Raw genomic sequence first — 21,839 nt, forward strand, 5'->3', positions numbered from 1 at the left:
TCAGAGACCTTGGCTGCGGAGTTGCAAATGTTGTTTGGTTGGCCTGTGCTTGGAGCAGAGCTTGCTGTGCGCTAAGTTGCGTGTAAACTAAGTTTATGGATGCCATTTGTTCGGCGTACCAGGAGGCTAGAGTTTTTCCTTCTGGCAGCCCTAAGAGTGCAGAGTAATTGAGCTGTGTTGGTTCCGATGGAGCAGAAGGGCCTGCTCCATGGCTTAAACTTGGCATCGGGGGAGGCACGTGGTGCAAGGTCCCCGTCGGAGTTTGGAACGTAGCTCCATTTGTGTTTTGTGTAACGGTTCTTGTTGGTGTTTGGAAAATGGGTCCAGTTGTGGTTTGGCTAGCAGCCCTGGACGCACTTCCAAAAATGGATGGAAACTCGTTGTTCAGCTGACCTTCTTGGATGGTCTCGTTCCTTTGACCTCGTTGGACGTGTGCCGTGTCCGAAACGAGTTCAAAAGAAGAGATTTCTCCGTCAGCTGGGTGTGAATGATTATGGTCTGCCATTTTCACGAGTGTTTTCTAAAAGAGAAAAAGAGGTGAGAGTGGTCTTGCAAAAAAGCGGATGGCGCCAATGTTGAAACAATGGTTAACACAAAGGATAACCAAGAGGGTCGTTTCACGTATGGGGTTCAACCTCTTCTCTTGCTCGTGTCAAAGGCCTAAGATCTGCAAAACAGCAAACACCGTTAGTCTCGTTAAGAGGGGAAAAGGGGGTTTTCCCTCTTAACCAGGCTCCGGCGTGAGAATAAGTACTGCTCTGAGATGAATAAAACAGTGTGTGTATATAGTGAATAAAGAGAGCCAAGATCCTTAACCTGAATGATGAAGGGTCCTATTTATAGCCGGATGGTGAAGAAGGAGGAAGCAGCTGTGCCAGCTGTGGGTGTGCGCCAGCTGTCCGACCAAGGGGAATATCCTCTTGGTCTGCTCTGTCGCGAAGGGTGTAGTGGTACACGTGGCGTCCTTCTATTCGCTTACGCTGGATACCTCGTACTGGTTGCGTCAGACTTGCTCCCTGGATTGTCGCAGGCCTATGTGGCCTTCTCTCAATGGTGACACGTGTTGTCCTTTATGTTGGACGAAGCATCTTTGATGCCAGCTATGGACCGCCTAGACATCTTCTGGAAGCTTCTAGAAGGTCTTGGTGACATGGATGCCTTGTGTGCACAAAAAGTGGTGTGGTCCCTGCCATGTAGGCAGGGAATTGGGACCATACCTCTTCAAGTCCCCCCAGTCCAGTGTGCCTTCTAGTTGAGTTGATCGTCTAGGAGGGATTCTGGACTTATGAGAGTTGTGGTCTCTATGCATCGCGTTGGAGTTGGTGAATATAAAGTGAGCCGAGTGGACGCATGCCGCATGGGTCTTGGCCTTTGAAAGAAGTGAGTCAAATGGACGCATGCCGCATGGGTTTTGGCCCTTTGAAAAAAGTGAGCCAAATGGACGCATGCCGCATGGGTTTTGGCCCTTTGAAAAAAGTGAGCCAAATGGACGCATGCCGCATGGGTTTTGGCCCTTTGAAAAAAGTGAGCCAAATGGACGCATGCCGCATGGCATATATCAACATTTAGATGTTAATCCAACAATCAACGATGTATCAACATGTAGATGGGAATCCAACAATTAACGATCAAATCCAAAATCAAGGCATAGAATATTACCTTAATCTACTGTTATTATTATTGTTGTTATTTCCAAAAACTCTTGATCAAATCTCGAGTCCCGCAAACTTTCGAACTAACTTAGGCTGCACGGTATGGAAGGTGAGGACGGTCAGTCCTCCAGCGGCGCCGGCGTCGACCCCATCCCGCCCCCCACCCCCCCCCCCCCCCCCCGGTCCCATCTTCAACGTCGAAGATCGGACGTTCACGACGATCCTCCAGGTGGGCCCCCTTTGTTTCTTTGTTTGTTTGTTTGTGTTATTTGACTTGTAAATTAGGCTTCAATACTTGTACATAGGCATAGAAATTAAAAAAAAAATAAAAAAAGAGGTGGGGTAGGATCATCCTCCCATGCCCTCTAGTGACCATCCTTGGGAGGACTATGACGTGGCGCCTATGTGGCGGATGGTCCTCCAAGGATGGGATATCACCATACCCTCTAGCCTTAGAAGCATCAAGGGCTATTAGGAAGACTCTCGAAAACCCACAAAATTTCCCGTACGAATCATTTTTGGTGCCGTACGAATCATTTTTGGAGTCGTATGAATCTTTCCCTCTTCTGCTTTTCGTAATTATAAAACGGGGAATTGGTCTGTAATAATCCCAACTAAAGGTCATTGACCATTGACAGTGTCACCTTTAAATATTCCCCCCGCTAGTCTCACCTTTAAGTATTCCCCCCGCCAGTCCCACCTTTCACTTATTTTTCCTACACCGGTCCCCCGTTAAAAAAAAAAAATACTTGCTTTGTATTGTTTTGTTGATATATAGAATAACTGGGGTAACCCTTTACCCAAAAACTTACTTCGAAATGGTGCTCCAAATGACTTGATTTTTGTTAATTGGAAATTTAAACACCTGAATTGAAGCGCCGTTTTAATCGTTTGGAGCACCGTTTCGAGGTAAGTTTTACGTCAATGGACTCGTATCGTCGTTCTGATCAAAAGCCATAAAAAAGTTGTTTGTAATTTGGAAAAAAATATAACTCCATTAAGTTTTTTTAACGGGGGACCCATGTAGGAAAAATAGGTGAAATGTAGGACTGGTGGGGGGAATATTTAAAGGTGGGACTGTCAATGGCCAAAGACCTCTAGTGGGGATTATTACTGGCCAATTCCCCTTATAAAAATAATCCTAAAGAATCACGTTTCAAAATAAACAAAAAAACAAGATATTAAAGACAAGCCAAACCAGCGAGACTCACCGTTGCTGCTGAACGATGACCTAAGTAGCACTCGAACGGGTATGGGACCGGCAACGGCAACCTCCAAAAACCCTACGGGGCTGTTTGTTTACCTCTTAATGAGACTCTTAATGGTTCAGACCTCTTAATGGTTCAACACTTAATGGTTCAGAATGTTTGTTTCATGAGCAGATGTCTGAATGGTTTAGACATTTGCCCCTGAATGGTTAAGCATTATACAGAGTCTGAATGGTTAAGACCTCTAATCTGAATTGGTCAGACATTTGCCTCTGAACGGTTAAGAATTATACAGACTCTTAATGGTTCAGACCTCTTACCGGTTCAACACTTAATGGTTCAGACCTTTTACTGGTTCAGCACTTAACCATTCAGATGTTGCCAAACAGCCCCTACATCTTCCAAAATATATTAAACGAATTCCAAAATAGATATATATTTGTTGATACAACAACTTGTAGACCAAGGATGGTAGCTGGACTGGTTAGGCAAAAGGGTTGAAGGGTTCAACCTTGCCTAACGCAGGTCGTGGGGTCCCCCCATGTTTGCAAGACGTGGAAGGAGGTTCACTAGTTTGATCTTGTTGTTTGCTATGAGCCCTCCTCTGAAGATCGTTCAGATTCGAATGAAGGAGCAAACAGAATGTGTGTGTTGGAAGTGTCCAAAGAGTATCTTGCTAAAAGCAAGTACTTGGTGATGTATGGCCAGGGATTTAGTGAAATCAAGACAGGCCTGGAATGTCCTGGAAAGTAAATGAAGTGTCACTTATATAGGAAAAGGTATCTCCCAAAGAAGAATGCTTTTGACTAGTGTCCCTGCTTGCAGTGAGGGGCTTACCCTTTCGGGGGTTAAAGCCTTTTGACCCCTGGATAATAGAGTGTGCTCTGGGACCTGCGTTACTTTTGCGGCTAGTGGGTTGGTGAAGTGATTCGGGGATGTGACATTCTACTGTTCTCACACTACTTTACTTCACCTCTACGACTTTTTGACCTTCGAACCCTTTAACCCTTTGAGTACTCAGGTATTTTAGTCCTTTTATATTGTCTTGGGCTACCCCCGTCATCAGCCCCCCAAGTCAGGGGTGTTTGGGAGGTGAGCTCAAAGACTTCTGACTTTTATACATGTGTTTTTATTGACAAAAGGTTTCAAGGTGTTCAAAGCTTAAAGGCTTGAAAGGTTGGAGTCAGTTATTTTTTGAATTTTAAAAACTGACAACTGATTTGATTGATGTGTAGCAGTTCATAGGGCGGCGGTTTTGCAGTCTTTAACTGTTTACCATTACGACCCTATTTTGGTTTTTATTATAGAGATTAGTCATTCATTCTTCACATTATCCCTTCAAGTTTCTCTCCGCAACTTCGTTTCTTTACTTCAAGGTTAGACCCTACTTTTTCTTTTTTCTTCTTACTTACTTCGTATTTTTTCAAAAAATGGGTGCTCGTAAGGATTTGTCGAGATCCTTTTCTCGATTAACCCAGGAAGAAGTAGAGTTGTTTTGTATGGAATATGGTATCGGGACTAAATTTAAACCTACTGCTCCTGCGTGTAATGTTTCAATTGACAAATGTCCGGTTGGTTTTATTGCTCTTTATTGCCGTCACTTTGAGTTTTCGAACCTCCGTCATCCGTTTTCCCTGTTTGTATTGAACTTATTGGAGTATTATCGAGTCTCCTTTGGTCAGATTCATCCAAAGGGTATGGCTAGGGTTTTACATTTCGAGGTTTTGTGCGGTGCCCTTGGTTATGATCCTTCGCTTTTGCTTTTTCGCCGATTTTTTCGATTAGCCAAGAACGGTGACTGGTTCACCTTTGAAACGTCCAAGGTCGATGCTTGCCTTATTTCTTCCATGGTTACCACCCTTGGTACCTGGAAGGACCGTTTTTTCTGGGTTTCTGACTCTATTGTCCCTTTCAAGATGGTGTGGAGGCACCCGGATGTTGTTCTTAGTGAACCGGAACCCCTTGAATCCGATTTGAATGATGCTTTTCTGAAAGCCATCCGGGAATGCCCTTCAAGGGTTCGTCCCTTTCCTGAGCATTTGCTAGTCTTGTTAGGGGTTAGTAAGTCATGGGAAAAGGTTAATCGGGATCCAGTTCTGATGAGGAATGGCACGGGTATGCATTTTCTTCTCCACTTTTCTTGTGTTTTTCTTAATTTATGTCTTATGTTCTGTATGTTTGTTGTTTGCAGTTATGTCTGCCTTGGATTTCATTAAGAGTGACGACACTTCTGATGTGGTATTTGAAGATGTTCCTGTTATCCCTGATGAGAATATTGTGGTTAAAGGTACTGAACAAAGGTTTGAGGGTACTGGATATGTCGGTGTTTCCAATGTGAAAGGTTTTTCTAAGCCTCTTGCCCCCAAAACTTCAACCCGGCGATCTACTCGTCGTTTAAAAGGTGTTCCTCAATCCACCTCTACTGAACCAGTGGAGTTGAGTGATGATATCGAAGTTTCTGGGGATCAAGGTGTTGAAGTGGGTTCTGAAAAAGAGAAGAAGCTAGTTGTTCATGGCAAAAAGGCTTCAGCCAAAAAGGTTGTTGCTACTCCTGTTCAGGGTTCTTCGAGCATGGATGTTGAAGGGTTGGATCCGGATGCGGTTTATGTGCCAGGTTGGTTGGTGAAGATTGATGACAGTTTTAAGGATGCTGTTGTTTGTGAAGATGCTTTGAGTCATATTGCTCCTCCTTCGGTTCATAATACTATTTCCGAGATGGATGATGATGTGATGTTGTCTTGTATGATTCTAAGCACTTGTAATCTTGCTGCCATGCTTCCTCAGGGCATTGCCCGTTTTCGCCAGAGGATGCAAGAATATGAAGATTTTTCTAAGAAGAAAGACAAAATGAAATCTTCGATGGCCGCAATGAAGAAGGAGATAAGTGGTTTTGCTGAGAAAGAGGAAGCTTGGTCAAAAAAGGTTGAAGATTTGTCGAAGCAGCATGAGATTGAGATGAGTGATTTTAAGAAGAGTTTTGCGGCCGATCGGTTGAAGATAAAGGCAGGCAAGGAGGCTTTGGTTTCCCGGGCTACTAGTGATAATCAGTGGTTAGCAGGGCTTTAAAACAAGTTGTTACTTATCTGCTTCATTCTGCTGAATTTAACTCTTCTCTTGGTGAGGTTTACACTAAGTTGCTCAATTTGGGAAAACACCAAGGACTCATTGCTGGTTATAAGTTGCATGAAGCTGGGCATCCTCTGGAAAAGTCTCCTTTGTTTCGTCCTGAAGCTTCTGATGTTTTTAAAGGCTCGGTTGAACAGATGGAGGGGCTGACCTATCCTTATGTTCATCAGGTTTCTTCTTGTTTTGGGAAGCCTCTTTCTGTTTTACAGGACTTGAAACCGGAAGGCCTTAATGAAAAAGTTTATGCGGAAGTCTTGGGTTCACTTTCGAAGAAAATATCCTATTCAGGAGATAGTGATGACACTCTTTCAAGTGTACCGGATGTTTCGAAGGATGCAAGCTTGGAGGCTTCAGCAGTAGGTGGTGATGGTGGTGCAAAATTTAAGAAGTCCAAGAAGGCAAAGAAGGCTAAGGCTGAAGGTTCCGGGGTCTCCAAGCCTTCTGCCATTGCTTAATGGTTATTCGTAGCTTTCTTAGCAAAACAATTTGTGGTTTGTAATATTAACTTTGAACAATATTAGGTGTTGCAGGAACCCTTAAGGTTCCTGTTATGTGTTTGTGCTTTTAGGCCTGTATGGCCTCTTGAACAATATCTGACCTTGCAAGTCAGTAGGACTTGCTTTGTGATTTGCTGAAAGTCTTTTGGGGCTTCCTTTTGCTATAATATTATGTTTAACTATTTTTGTGTTTTTATACTTGTGCCTGTTTTGTTTTAGGCAGCTTGGTTGGTTTTTAAGCTTTTAAGCTTTCTGGCTATCTATAGATAGATTGAAGCTTTTGAGGTTTCAAGTTGTCATCTCGGGCTCGAAGCCTTGAAGGCTTCCTAGTGTTTTGTTTTGACTTTGTTTGTGTTTTACAAGTTTTGTTCAAGTTACATTGTTTTTGTTTTCTTATAACTTTGTCTTTGTTGAGTTTGTGTTGCCCTTATGTTTTTTATACCTTAAAGGGTTCAGTGTTGCAGTCACTTAGCCTTGGTATTTTTAACAAGAAGGTGTAGCACCTATCCTATTTATTTTCTTGTTTTTTGTGAGCCTGTTTGTTGATTATTTTTGTAGGGCTTAAGGAACATTTGGTGTAGGCTGTCCAAACCTGTCTATGAGACTTTTTGGTTGTTGCTAATAAGTCTCATGGAGTTGTATTGATCTAGGAACTCACCCCTTATATAGGTCCATTCAACCCTTGAACCTATTGAGCGATGTGGCCTGGGAGCTCAACCCCTTACATGACCCTTGCCATGGAGTTTCTTGCTAGGTTCTCAGCCTGTTCTTAGGATAGAAAGACAAATTTGATAAAACAACTTCATTCATTCAAGAGATATTTTTACAAAAGGTTTTCATAGTTCAACTCTTGAAATGCAATATCGCAAAACACAAACCGATCTTTCCCGTTTAGACATGAAACCTTTTCAAGGTTTTTCCATTCCAGTGCCTTGGAAGCCTTTTCCCCTCTTGGTCAGCTAGCTTATAGGATCCACCCTTGTGTGCTTCAAGGATGGTGTATGGACCCTCCCATTTTGGGCTAAGCTTTCCCTGATTTTCTTTCTTGCTAGCTTCATTGTTTCTAAGGACCAAGTCTCCCGGCTTGAAACGCTCATTCTTCACTTCTTGTTGTAATAGGCTTCCATTCGTTGCTTGTACTTGGCTTCTTGAATCGCAGCTTGGTCTCTTGCCTCTTCTAGGAGTTGCAAGTTCAACATGGTCTCTTTTTAGTTTGTTTCGGGATCCATGTTGACAACTCGTTGTGTTACAACTCCTACCTCGGCTGGGATCACAGCCTCGGATCCGAATACCAAGCTATAGGGTGTTCTTCTATGACTTGCTTTTTCGGTTGTTCTTATGGCCCATAGAACACTAGGCAATTCGTCAAGCTAGTTGCTTTCGTATATTCCCAATCTTGTTTTGATACCTTCCACTATGCTTCGATTTGTCCTTTCGACCTGTCCATTCGATTGCGGGTAAGCCACTGAGCTAAAGACCTGATTGATCCTGTACTCCGTACACCAACTGCTGAAAGGCTTCTCAGCAAATTGCTTTCCATTATCAGTGACGATAACCCCTGGCAATCCATAGCGGCAGATAATGTTTTCCTAAACAAAGTCGATGACCTGTTTGCCTGTAATCTTTGCAAGTGGTTTAACCTCGGGCCACTTTGTAAAGTAATCTATTGCCACCAGTAAGAATTTTACTCCTCCTTTGCTTGGGGGAAATGGTCCAATGATGTCCATTCCCCATTTATGGAATGGCCATGCCGAGGTTATTAGGACAAGGTCATGCTTAGGACTTTTTGGGATCGGTGCATGGATCTGGCAAGCATCACATTTTCTTAATCGTTCAGCAGTGTCACGATGCATTGAAGGCCAGAAATATGCAAGGTTCATTAGTTTTGCAACCACCGTCCTAGCTCCAAAATGAGCTCCGCATATGCCTTCGTGAATCTCTTTGATCAAGTACTGACTTTGCTCAGGACCAACACATCTCAGCAAGGGGGCAAGGTAACCCTTTTTGTAAAGGGTTTCTCCTTGTAACACGTACTGCCTTGCCTTGATTTTAACCCTTTCAGCTTCTACTTGATCATTTGGTAGTTCGCCATTTTTAAGGAATTTCTTGATTGGAGTCATCCAGTTTGGATCTTCGTCGATGATTACGTCCTGAACTTCCACCTCATCGGTTGATGGAGCTTTCAACACTTCTACTAACACCTTCTTTGTTAGGTGGGCAAAAGTGAGAGATGCAAGCTTGCTTAAGGCATCTGTTTTCTTGTTTTGGGATCTTGGAATTTGCTTGATTGTACATATTTGGAAGGTGTTCATCAACTCTTTGGATTTTTCTTTGTATCGTTTCATGTTGGGCTCTTTGGCAACATAGCTATCGTTTACTTGGCTTGAGACCAGTAATGAGTCTGTGAACACTTCAAGTTTTTGGACCTTCATTTCTTTGGCCAGCCTTAGACCGGCGATCAGTGCCTCGTATTCAGCCTCGTTGTTGGTGGTCTGAAAGTCAAAACGGAGAGCATATGTGAATTCCAACCCTTCTGGGTTAATCAAAATGAGCCCGGCCCCTGATCCTTCAACGCTTGAAGCCCCGTCGGTGAAAAGCTTCCAGGCTTCAAGGTCAGAGGGTTCAGAGATTGCAGTGTTCACTTCAGTGACAGTTTGCATAGGGACTTCTATAATGAAATCAGCCAAGACTTGGGCCTTGATGGCCTTTCTAGGAACATAGGTGATGTTATGCTCACCTAGTTCTATGGCCTATTTGGCTAATCGTCCCGAGTTTTCTGGTTTTTCAAGCACACTCCTGATAGGTTGGTCGGTGACCACTTGTATAGGGTGTGCTTGGAAATACCTTTGAAGTCTCTTAGCTGTTTGCACTAGGGCTAGGGCAAGTTTTTCTAAAGGAGGGTATTTGGTTTCAGCCAATTTTAAAGTTTTGCTGAAGAAATAAACGGGTACCTGAATTTTTTCTCGTTCAATAGTGAGGACCGCGCTTATTGCTTCTTCGGCAACTGAGAGGTAGACTGAAATCAACTCGCCCGTTTCTGGGGCTGCCATGTCAGGCAAGGAAGCTAGGTGATGCTTCATTTGGTCAAAGGCTTCGTTGGCCTCTTCAGTCCATTTGAAATCCTTCTTGTCAGTGCAACCTTTAAGCATTTTGAAGAAAGGGAGAGACCTCTCTGCTAATTTTGAGGTAAAACGCTTCAAGGCTGCAAGTTTTCCATTCAAGCTTTCAACCTCCTTCTTGGTTTTTGGTGGTTTGGCTTCAAGAACAGCTTTCACCTTGTTTGGGTCGGCCTTAATGCTTTGTTTCCCAACAATATGGCCCAATAATTTGCCTTCTTCAAACCCAAATGAACATTTCTCGGGGTTGAGCTTCATGTTAACTTTTCTTAGGTTCTTGAAGGTTTCTTGGATGTCATCGAGCATTTGAGATTCCGTCTTGCTCTTGATCACCAAGTCATCTACATATGCTTCCATGTTTTTGCCTATTTGGCTTGCGAAGGCTTTATCCACCAGACGTTGGTAGGTGGCCCCAGCATTCTTAAGACCAAAAGGCATCTTTCGGTAACAAAAGATTCCCTTATCGGTGTGAAATGCCGTCTTTTCCTCATCTTCTTCTTTCATGAGTATTTGATGATACCCTTTGTAAGCATCTAGAAAGCATTTGAAAGGATAGCCGGTGAGGGAGTCAACCTTGAGATCAATTTCCGGTAATGGATAGCAATCCTTGGGGCAAGCTTTATTGAGATCCTTGAAATCTATGCACATCCTCCAGGAGTTGTCTAGCTTCTTGACAATAACCGGGTTTGCAACCCATGATTGGTACTTGACCTCTCGGAGAATGCCGGCTGCCACAAGCTTCTCAACCTCCTGGCATGCAGCCAGACTTCTTTCTGGTGCCAAACTTCTTTTCTTTTGAACCACGGGTTTGACATTCGGTGGTATCCCATATCCTTTAGACACCAAGCGAAGACATCGTTGTAGTGTGTTAAAAACTTCTCAAGATATGAGAGGGTTTCTTGTGAGAGGCTTGGATTGACCCTTATTCTTTGCTCAGGGTACTTAGGGTTTATGATTAGCCTTTGCTTGTCTTCTCCACTTCTGGAATTTTCACCTTCAACCATGTAGGCTTCCTGGGAAGGTTGAAGGGTTGCTATTCCCCTTTCGGTGGGAAATTTGATAGTGCCATGGCCGATGGACACAGCCATGTAAAATGCACACTGTCCTGGCCTCCCAATGATCACATCGTAGTTTGAGGGAATATTGATAACCACAAAGGTAAGTGGTTGAGTTCTTTCCTTTTGACCTTCGCTAAAGCGAACATTGAGCGTCAGTTGCCCTAAAGGCTTAAGGGGTATATCGGCAATACCTTTTATGGAGGTCCCAGAGGGTTGAAGCCTTGAACGTTCTTCATTGCTCAAGCGACTGAAGAACTTTTCGAACATGATCTCGGTAGCTGCCCTAGTGTCTATATATGCCCTATTCGTTTGTAATGTTCCCACGGTTGCTTCTACCACGAGGGGATTTGAAAGAGGGTCTTTCTCTGTTGGGGGAAAGCAAACACACTGAAGCTCCCAAGCTTCCAACCGTTGCCTTTTGTACGGAACCTTTCCATCGAAATTCACCATATTGACTTCCTTGCCTTTCCCTTCAGCCATTTTGTCCCTTACTCCTTTTACCAAGTGAGCAAGTTCTCCGGACTTGACAGCTTCTTCGATTCTTTTCTTAAGTTGGAAGCAATCGTTGGTATGGTGACCCTTTTCTTCATGGAATTCACAATATTGTGTGGAGTTTTCATTCTTTCTGCTTTTGGGGAGAGGCCTAGGAGGTCGAAAGTTTTGCTTAACCTCTTCGGTTGCCAGGATTTCTTGAGGAGTCTTGGTGAGAGGGGTGAAACTCATGCCCTTTTCCCTGTTGGAAGGGTTGCGACCTTCAGACCTTCGATGATCTGAACCCTTTTGGCGTCTGTCATAGGAGTTAAAGTTTCCTCTCTTTCTAGTTGGGATGTTACCTCGCCAGCTAGATCCTCTCTTCCTTTGTTCTTTGATATCCACAGCCTCTTCTCCTCGAATGTGGGCCTCAGCCCTTTCAAGGGCCTCTTCCAAGGTCTTGAGGAGGGATTTGTTGAAATCCCTTAGTATTTGGATGTTATGGCGTTCATAAAACCGGCCACCCTCATTTTCTCGTCTGCTCCCACATAAGTTAGGCCTTCCCTCTTGTATCTTTCTATGAATTCCCGAAGGCTTTCGTCATCTCTTTGCTTGATCTGGAAAATCACTGTAGCATCTTTGATATATCGCCTTTGTTGGGAGAAGTTGGCTAAGAACCCCTTGCTAAGATCATCAAAGCTTCGAATGCTTCGAGCAGGTAAATCATTGAACCAGATTCTTGCTGATCCCACAAGGGTTTGCATGAACATCAAGCAACATTCAGCGTTTGACCATTTCTCAATTCTTGCGGCACCGGTAAAGATCTGAAGATGGTCTTCAGGATCTTCCGTCCCATCATATGTTCTGATGTGGGCCGGCATCTTGATTTTTGTCTGGAAGTCATAGTCGGCTATTTGCTGTGAAAAGCATGAAAGGTTACTTGGTTTATAAGGCTTGGCCAAATCTTCTTCAACCCTTGTACCCATGTTGTTGTTACCATTGTTGTTCCCCTGAGTGGCTAACACTTGATTGATGAAGTGTTGCCACGGGAAGTTGGCCATCATCTGGGGCATTAGGTTGAAACCTTGAAGGCTTCTGGGTGCCATGGAACAGTTGGTTCCCAAGGGAGTGCTCATAACGGCACTTCGTGCTAGAGGGAGTACCGATAAGGCTTGTTCCCACGAAGTTGTCGTTGCGGGTGGAAAGCTCGTTACTGGGGACTGCAGGAGCTGATCAAGGGTCAGCTCATGGCCCAGTGGAACACCGCTTGCAGCAGGTTGAGACGAAAAGAGTGGGTATACTGTAGGATTTGGTCTTGCTGACAGATGCGGGTTAGGATTTGGAGGATTGCTGGGTCCTGCCTCATCCCTAGATGCAAAGGGAGGGATAGGAGGCCCAGGAGACAACGTTGGTTCCGGTTCGTCATAGTCTAGACGGATTCTCACTCCCTTGTCCCTTTCCCTAGTCACATATTGGTTGAGGAGGGACCTCAACTCAAGGAAATTGTTGGCGACCCCCTCCGGGGTAAGCTCGGCATGTGACGGAGCACTAGTGACACCAACATTGGGGGAAGGAACCCCTGATCTGGATGGAGTAGGTGTACTGAAAGTTAGGAATTCCAGGGTGCCTCCTGGTGTTGAGAAGGAAACGGGTGTAGCCGCTTGAGCTTGGCTAACACCTGGAGCGGAAGTGTTAGGAACCTGATTCACTTCCCCGGGAGATCCACTTTCGGACATGGTGATTTCAAAAGAACGGAGCTACACTACTAGGTCTTCTTTGGAGAAAAAATAGCGGCGTAGCCCCACGGTGGGCGCCAACTTGTTGATGCAACAACTTGTAGACCAAGGATGGTAGCTGGACTGGTTAGGCAAAAGGGTTGAAGGGTTCAACCTTGCCTAACGCAGGTCGTGGGGTCCCCCCACGTTTGCAAGACGTGGAAGGAGGTTCACTAGTTTGATCTTGTTGTTTGCTATGAGCCCTCCTCTGAAGTTCGTTCAGATTCGAGTGAAGGAGCAAACAGAATGTGTGTGTTGGAAGTGACCAAAGAGTATCTTGCTAAAAGCAAGTACTTGGTGATGTATGGCTAGGGATTTAGTGAAATCAAGACTGGCTTAGAATGTCCTGGAAAGTAAATGAAGTATCACTTATATAGGAAAAGGTATCTCCCAAAGAAGAATGCTTTTGACTAGTGTCCCTGCTTGCAGTGAGGGGCTTACCCTTTCGGGGGTTAAAGCCTTTTGACCCCTGGATAATAGAGTGTGCTCTGGGACCTGCGTTACTTTTGCGGTTAGTGGGTTGGTGAAGTGATTCGGGGATGTGACATTCTACTGTTCTCACACTACTTTACTTCACCTCTACGACTTTTTGACCTTCGAACCCTTTAACCCTTTGAGTACTCAGGTATTTTAGTCCTTTTATATTGTCTTGGGCTACCCCCGTCATCAATATTGATGTAAAGTGGAAACTCCAAAAATACATCTTCCAAAAGGTAATTAATTATCAATAATCAAATCATTTTCAAATTCCAGTTCATCTAGTGAGAGATCGGCAACCTCCAAAAACCCTACATCTTCCTTTGAATCAAAAGCATCTCCACCCACAATAGAGGTTCTTCTACTGATGTAGTTGATGATCCGTGTGTTTCTTGAGAAGCCATAATCGATAGAGAATTAGAGATGATGAGACTTGAAAGTTCAGAGATTAGAGAAGCTAAATATGATATGTCTACTTATTTAATGGTCGGTTATGGAATTGGAAAGGGTTAAAACCCTAAAAATAAATGAAAACGGGCTGGATAGTTCTACCATATACGTCCCAGACACTGGAAACGTCCCCACAAAGCTGGAAATGTTTAGGAAACGTCCCCGACGAGTACCCATGGCGTTTCCGTCCCCGACAAGTACCTGAGACGGGTACTGCCACATAAATGGCATCCCCGTGCTACATAGACGGTGACAGGCCCACGATGTCGAAGAATGTACTCACAATCTGCTTTCTGTAACAAATAAAACAATTCAATTCAAACTTACTACAGAAACAGTTACAAAAAGACTCAATATATTGAATTCATATTTCAAAATGTTCGGTTCTAGTTTAAAGTAGCTCATGTCAAGTTATCATACTTTTAAGTTTTAAAAATATGTTTGTAGCATGATGGTTCAGATGAATGAAAATGTACGAGTAAATTGCCATTTTAGTCTCTGAGTTTTTGTTCAAATTGTTATTTTAGTCCAAATAGTTTTTTTTTTCTCCTCTGGGTCCCTGACTTTTCCTTTTTCTTGCCATTTTGATCACATTGCCTAACTTAGTCTAAAATCCAAGTCATAATCAGGGTTATTTTTGGCATTAAATTATTATGAGGTTTATAAATTATGTTGTAAGCTACTCCTGGTTATCACTACACAACAGTTATGCCAAAAATACCCTTGGTTATAACCAGATTTTTAGACTGAGTTAGGCAATGTGATCAAAATGACAAGAAAATGGAAAAGTCAGGGACCCAGTGGAGAAAAATGACAATTTGAACCAAACCTCAGAGACTAAAATGGCAATTTACTCAAATGTATCATATAGATTATGTTAAGAAAATCATATTGACATATAACATAGTCATATATTAAACAAAATAAAAGAAAAAAAGAGGAAACCTTAGTTTTCCAGAGGGCAATAACCGAGAGGCTAAGGCCTAAGGACTAGAGGCGTACCAAAAAAACTGGTCTGGGCTTGACGAACTGGTTTTCAACCCGGCCCGATCCCCAAAAAACATGTTTGGGTGAAACCAGTTTTGCCCCGACCCAACCCGGTGGTTTGGCATAGGTTCGGGACTTTTGAGTTGAGAACCGATTCTAACCCGCATCGATTTGGGCCCGATCTAAAAAACCGGTTTTAATGCTCCAAATTGGTTTGATCGGGTTTGGTTTTTCAACCCTAGAATCGGTTTATAACCTGAACCAGTTTGGCCCATTTAAAAAAAAAAAAAACTGGTTCGGTTTTGGAACCAATTTTTGTCCAAATTGGTTTTTGTATCGTACATTTCTACTGACTATCGAGGACTTTTAGCATATGGGCCTGAGGTGGATTAGCAAGAGCCTAGTAGTGCCATTATGGGCTTTTGTCATGCATATATTTGGGCTTTAGTTTGAATTATAGATACAGACTACTTAAATTTAAAAAAAAAAAAAAAACTGCTGTTAAATATCAAAGGAAGGGAAGTAACTGAAAATATAAAAAAAATATCTACTGTTCTTTTCGGATATATATTAAATGTTGCGTTAAATCCAAAACGTATATATATTGCCACATTCTTGCTTGTTTCTTAACCATCTTCCTGGGATTGCGAACAGGAATTAGGGTTTTAAAAATCTCACACGTTGCTACCATGACTGAATCGAATTTTGAACTGTTCGACCCTAAAACCTTCGATCCTAGAACGCTCATCATGGATTCTCCTGAAGATGCCTGTGACCATGGCGACTTCGGTTTTGCCTTCAACGATAGCAACTTCTCCGATCGCGTTCTTCGCATCTATATCTTTTCTGAGTCCCCATCAGGTCGCTTTTTTTCTAAATTTTTAGTTTTATATAAGTTCAAATATTGCTTCTACTTCATCATTAAACAATTACATTTGATATCATATTTGTTCAAATTTGATATCATATTTGTTCAAATATTGGTTATATACGGTAAAAACCTATGGTTGTTGAACAGCAGTAAGAGTAAAAACCTTGCATATTAGCTCTCCAATTTTAGCTGCAAGAAGTCCATTTTTCTACAAGGTGATTTCTCATGAACTCTGAATTAGTAATTTTGTTATTCTTTGTTCATTTTCTTGTTGTTTCCTCATGCAGCTCTTTTCAAACGGGATGAGAGAGTCAGAACAATTCCATGCAACTTTGAGAATCAATGCCTCAGGTTTGTAGTAATTTCTTATTTGTGTTTTGCATTTACGTGTAATTTATATATATTTGTAATTTTTATCTTCTTTTACTTTCAGAGGAAGCGGGTCTCATGGAACTATTGAAGTTTATGTATAGCAACAATTTGACGGTTACAAGTGCTCCTGCGGTGCTGGATGTACTAATTGCTGCTAACAAATTTGATGTGGCTTCATGCATGAGACATTGCAGTCGTTTATTAAGAAATCTACCAATGACACCTGAATCCGTACTGGTTTATCTTGATCTCCCTTCCACTATTATAAATGCCGACGCATTTCAGCCGTTAACGCTTGCCGCCAAGCAGTTCTATGTTGTACATTACAAAGACATGACCAAGTAGTTAAGCTTCCTCAAAACAAATGTTTAACTATTATTGAACAAACTAAAACTTTCTTATTAATGGCAGGTTTGAAGATGAGATTCTTAGCTTGCCACTTGCTGGTGTAGAGGTGATTATCGCTAGTGATGACCTCCAGGTGCATTCAGAAGATGTAGTTTACAACTTTGTCCTTAAATGGGCTCGGGCACAGTACCCTAATATCGAGGATCGCCGTGAAATCATCTGGACCCGCCTTGCAAAGTTTATTCGTTACCCTTACATGACGCGTATATTCCTTGAAAATGTCTTGATTTGCAACGAATTCGACCCTCAATTTGCCCAAATGGTTGTAGGGGAAGCAAATGCTTTCAAAGCGGATGTCACACACAAATACATCATTGATGAAAACTCTAATCTCAACCATAGGTTTGTGGAACGGGCCTACATACTCCGACCCGTTAAGATGGTTAAATTTGAAAAGCCTCGTCCACGTCTTGTAGTATACATGGATTTAAAACGTGACATGTGTGCAAGTTTGTTTCCACGGGGCGAGTTTTTTTCAGAAGGATTTGAGTTGGGTGGTCACACATTTTACTTCTACGCCCTATGTGACATTGCCAAAAAGAGCTCGTTACACTATTTCTGGCTTTATTTGGCTATACGGGAAAAAGAGGCAGCTTATGATGTGTTTGATTATGAGTTTGCAGCACGGTCAAAGCCCTCTAAAGAGTTTGAGAGAAAATCCGGTGGAAAGAAGAAGACTGGGAACCGATATTTGTTTGGAACCCCATTGGCTTCGTTTATCGGACAGTCAAAGACCGCTGACGAGTTTGGGATAAAATGCAACGGGAAATATGTATGTACGGGTGGAAAGAAGGAGATTGAGTACCAATATTTGTTTGGAAGCCTGTGGACTTCGTTTATCGGGGAAGATAGTGTCTATTTCGTTGATGGTGTCCTACGTCTTAAGGTTGAACTTACTTATAGGCATTGAGAAAGAAAAATCTTTGCTAATGCTACAAATGGTTTGAAAATGGGACTTTGTGGATTTTGATTTATTTCTGCATTGACTATATAAGTGATTATGTTTATAGCTATGTTAAGTTTGCAAACGATTCTTAATGCACCAATGACAGTATAGATTGTATCCAGAGAGATCCAAAAAGTGGTAAACATGTTTTTTATTACATATAACTAAAGTTTTTAACATTAAACTAAACATAAATACAGATTCTCAAACCTAATGTGTATACTTTTCCTGTCCTAAATGTACAAGCAATTTAAGCACAAACGACCTAAATCCCTCATCTTCAATGCAACAATTGAAGAACCCAAATTGCCTAATGTACAACCCTTTACCATTTCCTACAACAACATGAACAGAATCTGTACACATTAAAATCGAACACCTTATTCGATTACATCTCATCTTCATCCGAAGCAAACAAGGCCACCGAGAGGCTTGCCAGTTTCTTCTTATCCAGTCGAGAACGAGCTACTCTCGACTGTCTTGGAGCATTTGGAGCTTCAATTTCATCACCATCGAGCTCCGATGGATCAATCGAGCAACGAAAGGCAGGGACCTTTGTCGGTGTACTATACGCAAAGTGCAGCTTCTTTGCAATCATAGCCTGCATCATTATTCAATTGACAAATTATAAACAATGCACAAAAAACCCTAATGACTGAATTGATGAATCATGGGAATCAAACTTACAGCTTCTCTAATCGGCTTCGATACACGAAACAGTCTCTTTAGATCATCATGCTCCACACCACATAAAACCTTAATCTGTAACCAAAAAAAAAACATACACACACAAACACCATCACTATGTGTAAAATTGGGATTAACAAACTTGAACTAAAAAATTGAAATTCAAACTTACAAGAATATCCTGAGGAAGAGCTTCTAGCAACGATCTCTCACTACCCGAACCCGAACCGATTGATCGTTTCTTCGTGGGGGAAACCGAATCCGAATCGATAGATTCGATGTCGAATTCGTTCAAAATAAAAATCCTCTTTCGACCGAATGAGCTAGTGCGTTTTACTAACCCAAACCTGTAATCATTCCCCAATGTCATTGTATTGTATTGTATCGTATCGTACACCTGAAACATATTCATCAAAGAGATCAGAAACTTAGAACCTCAAACAACAAGAAACCTTAAATCAAGTGAAACCAGAAACACTAACCTTAAATTACTGTCGTGTTAAATAACGATTGCTTTGACGGTTGTTCGAGACAGGGAAACAAGACACCAAATCTAGCAGATGTTGTGAAGAGGTTTAATTGTTTTGAGGGTTTATGTATACTGGATTGACTCGTGTTAATTTAAATTTAGAATTGCGTGGAAATAACTCGAATATTCGGATATTTTATATAAGAGTGGTACAAAAAAGTAGCCGTTGTAAAAAATGGAGACGTGTGAACGTGTGATTGGTCAGATGATGGTTCGTGGTGAGGTGAGGCGGTGGTTTTGGTCGGTTTAACTGTTTAAGTCGGCTGACTGCTTTTATTTTCTTCTCGAACACGTTTTGGAGAATCCTATGCGGTTTAGTGAATAGGGACGTGACACGTGGAGAACATTGGTTGGAAGTTGACACGTTTGGTGGAGTGGATGGACGGTCAGGATTTAGTGGGGGTGTACGTGTGAGTTTGTTGACCAGATGGTAGTTATCAACTTATCATGCCGGCACTGTAGAGTATGATTAATTTAATAAAATATGTTTTCGGTTAAAATAAATTGATTGGTTAAGATAAAAGATATTTTCGGTTAAAATAAATTGATTGGTTAAGATAAGAAGAATGTTTCAAAGATGAGTAAATGGTTACTTCTAAAGGTATGATATTTAACTTGATGTATATTAAAACTTTATTTAACTTGATATTAAAAGTATATGATTAGGTCGGTTTTAACCATTGCTCTAAATTGTTATATTTGTAACTTAGCCATTGTAAGTTTTAACCATGGCTCTAAATTGTTATATTTGTAACTTAGCCATTGTACCCAATATTTTAAAAACTGGTTTTTAAATCATACAGGGTTGGTCTTAAAAATGGTTCAACCGGTAAAACCGGATTGTACCGGATGATTCAACCAGATAAACTTGTTAACTCTATAATTTCATAGAGATATATACGTACATGAATTATATTGACATAACTTATCGATTTTAATATTTTCACTAACATAATAAATTATAATATAACTATTATCATGTCCTCTTTCTTTTTCAAGTTTCAAAATATAATCTTTCACATACCATCTCGAGTTGTAAGAACCGTGAGAATTACACCGTACGGGGCGAGGTGGACCAAAATTTTTTTTTCACAAACGTAGATGCGTGTATTATAAACACATTTGTAAAAAAAATTCAAAAAAAAAGTTTTTGAGCACCACAAGTGTATGTTTACGGGTACCGTAAATTTTCCGTAAGGATTTACGGTACCCGTAAACACAAACTTGTGGTGCTCAAAACTACACACACGACATTTTTTTTTTGAATTTTTTTTACAAATGTGTTTATAATACACGCATCTACGTTTATGAAAAAAAATTTTGATCCACCTCGCCCCGTACGGTGTAGTTCTCACGGTTTTTACAACTCGAGGTGGTTCTCATTTTAGCGGTCCCCTATATATATATACACACACACACACACACACACACACACACACACATATATGTGGAGAGACAGAGATATATATGTGTGTGTGGAGAGACGGAGAGAGATACATCGAATTGCTTCAAGTCTTTCACTTTTGACCCACTTATGGATCTATTTACTCTCAGATTATTTTACTGAAATAAGTAAAACTACCGATGAAGATGGAACTAGAAGCATGATGAAGATGGAGTGATGAACCGATGAAGATGGAGTGATGAACCGATGAAGATGGAGCTGAATCTTGTGAATGAAGTGATAATGGTTTTGAATGTTGATCGATGGTATATGTATCTAATGAAACTCTAGAATACTAAAAACCCAAACTAAATAATCATGGGCCGGTACCGGTATTACGGTTCAAACCGGTATACCGGATTTTACCGCCGGTACGAATCTTATGTCGTTTCATTTATTTACCGGGGGTGTTTCGTACCAGATTTGCATCTGACACCGGTAATACCGGACGGTATTTACCGGTTTTTAAAACAGTGAATTGTACCAACCTTTTTTCACATGAATTATTTTGATTTTGTTGTGTTTTATGTTTACATACTTTTTATTCGATCTAGTCTTGATTTATGTAACTTAATCAGTTAGTGTTCTTGCTCATGGATTTATAGCCTGATGGTATCTTAAGGATGTTGTTATCAATTATACAACCATATCATAGATAAGTAACATAATTATATCCGATTGATGTAAAATATAAAAAAAAACCCCACGTAAAAAGCATTTAATCATATTTGGAATATGAAAAGTTATTTGATACATTTATATTAGTTATAGATAATTATTAATTATATTTGAATTTATATGTTTATCTCTAACTATATTAATTAATATTATACTATATTATATTATAACTAGGTTATAACCCCGTGTATTACACGGGTTTAATAAATAAATTTTATATACTAAAAAATAAAACAATATATTTTTAAAAACCTCATTTATTGCACGGGTTGAATAAATATAATTTTATTTATTAAATAATAAAAAGTTATATTTATAAGAACAATATTGTATGGGTTGAATAAATGTAATTTTATATACGAAATAAAAAAGTTATATCTTTAAAGCCACGTGTATTACACGACTTGAATAAATAAATTTCATATACTAAATAATAAAACAATATATCTTTAAAAACCTCATTTATTACACGGGTTGAATAAATGTAATTTTATATACCAAATAACAAAAAAAATACATTTTTAAAAATATGTGTATTACACGGTTATTTTCTGTACTAAATAATAAAAAATTATATATATCCTTAAAAAACCCCGTTTATTGTACGAATTAAATAAATCTAATTTTATACATCAAATAATAAAAAGTTATATCTTAAAAAACCTCATGTACTACATGGGTCGAGTAAATGTAATTTTGTAGTGAAAAAAAAAGATTTAATATATTAACACAAAGTTTGGTTTTCGCGATAAAAATAGATTATTCTGTTGTTGTAAAATTTGTTAACGAAGTCTCAATAAATTTAACCCTTTTATTTAAAATTCCGTAAATGTATAAATAATATATAATATTAGTTAATTTTATTTTAAGTTTCGTAAAATCTATTTGATACCAAACTAAACAAAATGTTCAAATTTATAGTTAATATCAAATTAGATAATTAAGTTTGAATTTGAAGTAAATAGATAAATATAAAAGTAATAATTAATTCAAATAAATAATATTATAAATGAGAAGAAGATTAAACTAAATAATAATTATCCATAAGATTTTAAACTAAATAATATTTAGTAGGAGAGTTATCTAT

At 40.4% G+C, this 21,839-nt stretch overlaps 2 protein-coding genes across 3 annotated transcripts; one reads left to right on the top strand and one right to left on the bottom strand.

Annotated features, from left to right (window-relative positions):
- The first annotated feature begins 15,506 nt into the window (after nt 1-15,506).
- On the top strand, nt 15,507-17,445 carry LOC110919684 (BTB/POZ domain-containing protein POB1). Its single transcript, XM_022163947.1, has 5 exons — nt 15,507-15,678; nt 15,836-15,903; nt 15,976-16,039; nt 16,122-16,401; nt 16,472-17,445. The coding sequence occupies exons 1-5, from the start codon at nt 15,507-15,509 to the stop codon at nt 17,376-17,378; spliced, it is 1,491 nt and encodes a 496-aa protein (XP_022019639.1). The 3' UTR covers nt 17,379-17,445.
- Nucleotides 17,446-17,548: 103 nt separating this feature from the next.
- On the bottom strand, nt 17,549-18,737 carry LOC110916970 (F-box protein SKIP27). Of its 2 annotated transcripts, none has more exons than XM_022161603.2 (4): nt 18,584-18,737; nt 18,274-18,498; nt 18,102-18,176; nt 17,549-18,015 (listed from the first exon to the last, which is right to left on the bottom strand). In XM_022161603.2, the coding sequence occupies exons 2-4, from the start codon at nt 18,469-18,471 to the stop codon at nt 17,803-17,805; spliced, it is 486 nt and encodes a 161-aa protein (XP_022017295.1). In that variant the 5' UTR covers nt 18,472-18,498; nt 18,584-18,737; the 3' UTR covers nt 17,549-17,802. The 2 variants fall into 2 exon arrangements, with proteins under 2 accessions (XP_022017295.1, XP_022017297.1); XM_022161605.2 differs by having other exon boundaries at nt 18,274-18,476; nt 18,582-18,734.
- Nucleotides 18,738-21,839: the final 3,102 nt, after the last annotated feature.

Source organism: Helianthus annuus, chromosome 16 (genome assembly GCF_002127325.2).
Source record: "Helianthus annuus cultivar XRQ/B chromosome 16, HanXRQr2.0-SUNRISE, whole genome shotgun sequence".
Classification (NCBI taxonomy): Eukaryota; Viridiplantae; Streptophyta; class Magnoliopsida; order Asterales; family Asteraceae; genus Helianthus; species Helianthus annuus.